We start from the raw sequence: 1,372 nt of genomic DNA, 5'->3' as shown, positions 1-1,372 counted from the left end.
GATGCCTTTAACCGGAGATTGAAACCGGTTCCAGTCGGACTGGCTTTTACTCTCAGTTTCCACCCGTTACATAAGTCACACACACACACACACACACACACACACTGTTCATGTAAAGTGGATCCAAATGTGGTCGTTGCTAGGCAACTGTGCTCCACTGAGGAGGTGTCTCTGCAGCAGATCTCTGTCTCTGTCCTCAGGGGGACAGTTCCGCTGGACCTCCGTCCTCTGAGACCCATCCTGTATGGACCCGTCGCCATGAGCAACAAGGAGATGGTTTCCACGGAGACAGGTAGGCTCCCCATCCTCCTACAGGACACCCCTCCCCCAGGCGTTGCCATGGAAACTGCATGTTTTGGACAGACGTCATAGTTGCTGCAGTGTTGGGTTGAAATGAAGCAGATCAGGCTGAGGTTCTGGTCCAGTGGACCTCCGATCCAGTCTGATAAACCCACTGGGTTCTTTCAGGGAAAGACAGAACCTCCCATGGGTTCACATTCAGAGAAGATGTCAAAGGCGGTCCTAGAGGACGTCGTCTTCCATCCCTCTGTGGTCATTTGGACCTCAGTTCTGACCTCTGCTTGGTTCTGGAGCCCTGCAGGCTGTGAATCCATCCTGAAACATGCAGAGGTTCTGTCCTGCTGCAGCTCCAGACCTGGTTCTGTTGGTTGTGTCTGGACTAAAGTGGACCAAATGGAGCTCTTGGCGTCTGATCCGACCCATTTGGGTTCTAAACCACAATGCATCCATCGGTTCTGGACCTGCTCAGGTCTCGCTGCAGCAGAACTCTGGTTTCTGTTTGAAGTTTGCTGATGTTCCAGATAAGAACCAGGAGATGACCTCTGACCTTTCAGGGAGGTCGGTGAAGACGGAGACAGAAGGAAGCAGAACTTTTAGGTTCTTTGAGGTTCCTGAGGAGAACCAGTTCCTGGTGAAGATCCTGTTAACGAGCAGCAGCATCTGGAACAGCTGCAGTTTAATTAAGCTCCAGCAACCAACGCGTCATCATCATCATCATCATCATCATCATCATCTAGAGAGGATGGAAACATCCAGACTTGATGATTTGTAGATGTGAGGTTTATCCTCCTCCAGGTTTCATCTTCTCAAACATCAATAAAGCTTCCAAGAAGCTTTTCAACCAGCTCACATCTTCAGCAGAGACAGCTGCGTACGCAATGGGATAAGGAAACACGGGTCTAAGGAGGCGAGGGCCTAAGGAAACAAGGGTCTAAGGAAGCTTGAGTCTAAGGAAACAAGGGTCTAAGGAAGCTTGAGTCTAAGGAAGCGAGGGCCTAAGGAAACAAGGGTCTAAGGAAACAAGGGTCTAAGGATAAAAGAGTCTAAGGAAACACGGGTCTAAGGAAGCGAG

General features: G+C 50.1%; 1 protein-coding gene across 1 annotated transcript in view; it reads left to right on the top strand.

Annotated features, from left to right (window-relative positions):
• Positions 1–1,372, top strand: part of camta2 (calmodulin binding transcription activator 2) — a 37,547-nt gene that overhangs the window by 4,644 nt on the left and 31,531 nt on the right. The window contains exon 2 of the mRNA XM_015401565.1: positions 201–292. Within this exon, the coding sequence (XP_015257051.1) occupies positions 259–292 (34 nt within the window). The 5' untranslated portion in view covers positions 201–258. The remainder of the gene's footprint in view (positions 1–200; positions 293–1,372) is intronic.

Source organism: Cyprinodon variegatus, unplaced genomic scaffold (genome assembly GCF_000732505.1).
Source record: "Cyprinodon variegatus isolate N-32 unplaced genomic scaffold, C_variegatus-1.0 Scaffold1233, whole genome shotgun sequence".
In the NCBI taxonomy this organism is placed as follows: domain Eukaryota; kingdom Metazoa; phylum Chordata; class Actinopteri; order Cyprinodontiformes; family Cyprinodontidae; genus Cyprinodon; species Cyprinodon variegatus.
The sequence above is the reverse complement of the archived record's forward strand: the minus strand, read 5'-3'. Positions and strand labels throughout refer to the sequence as shown.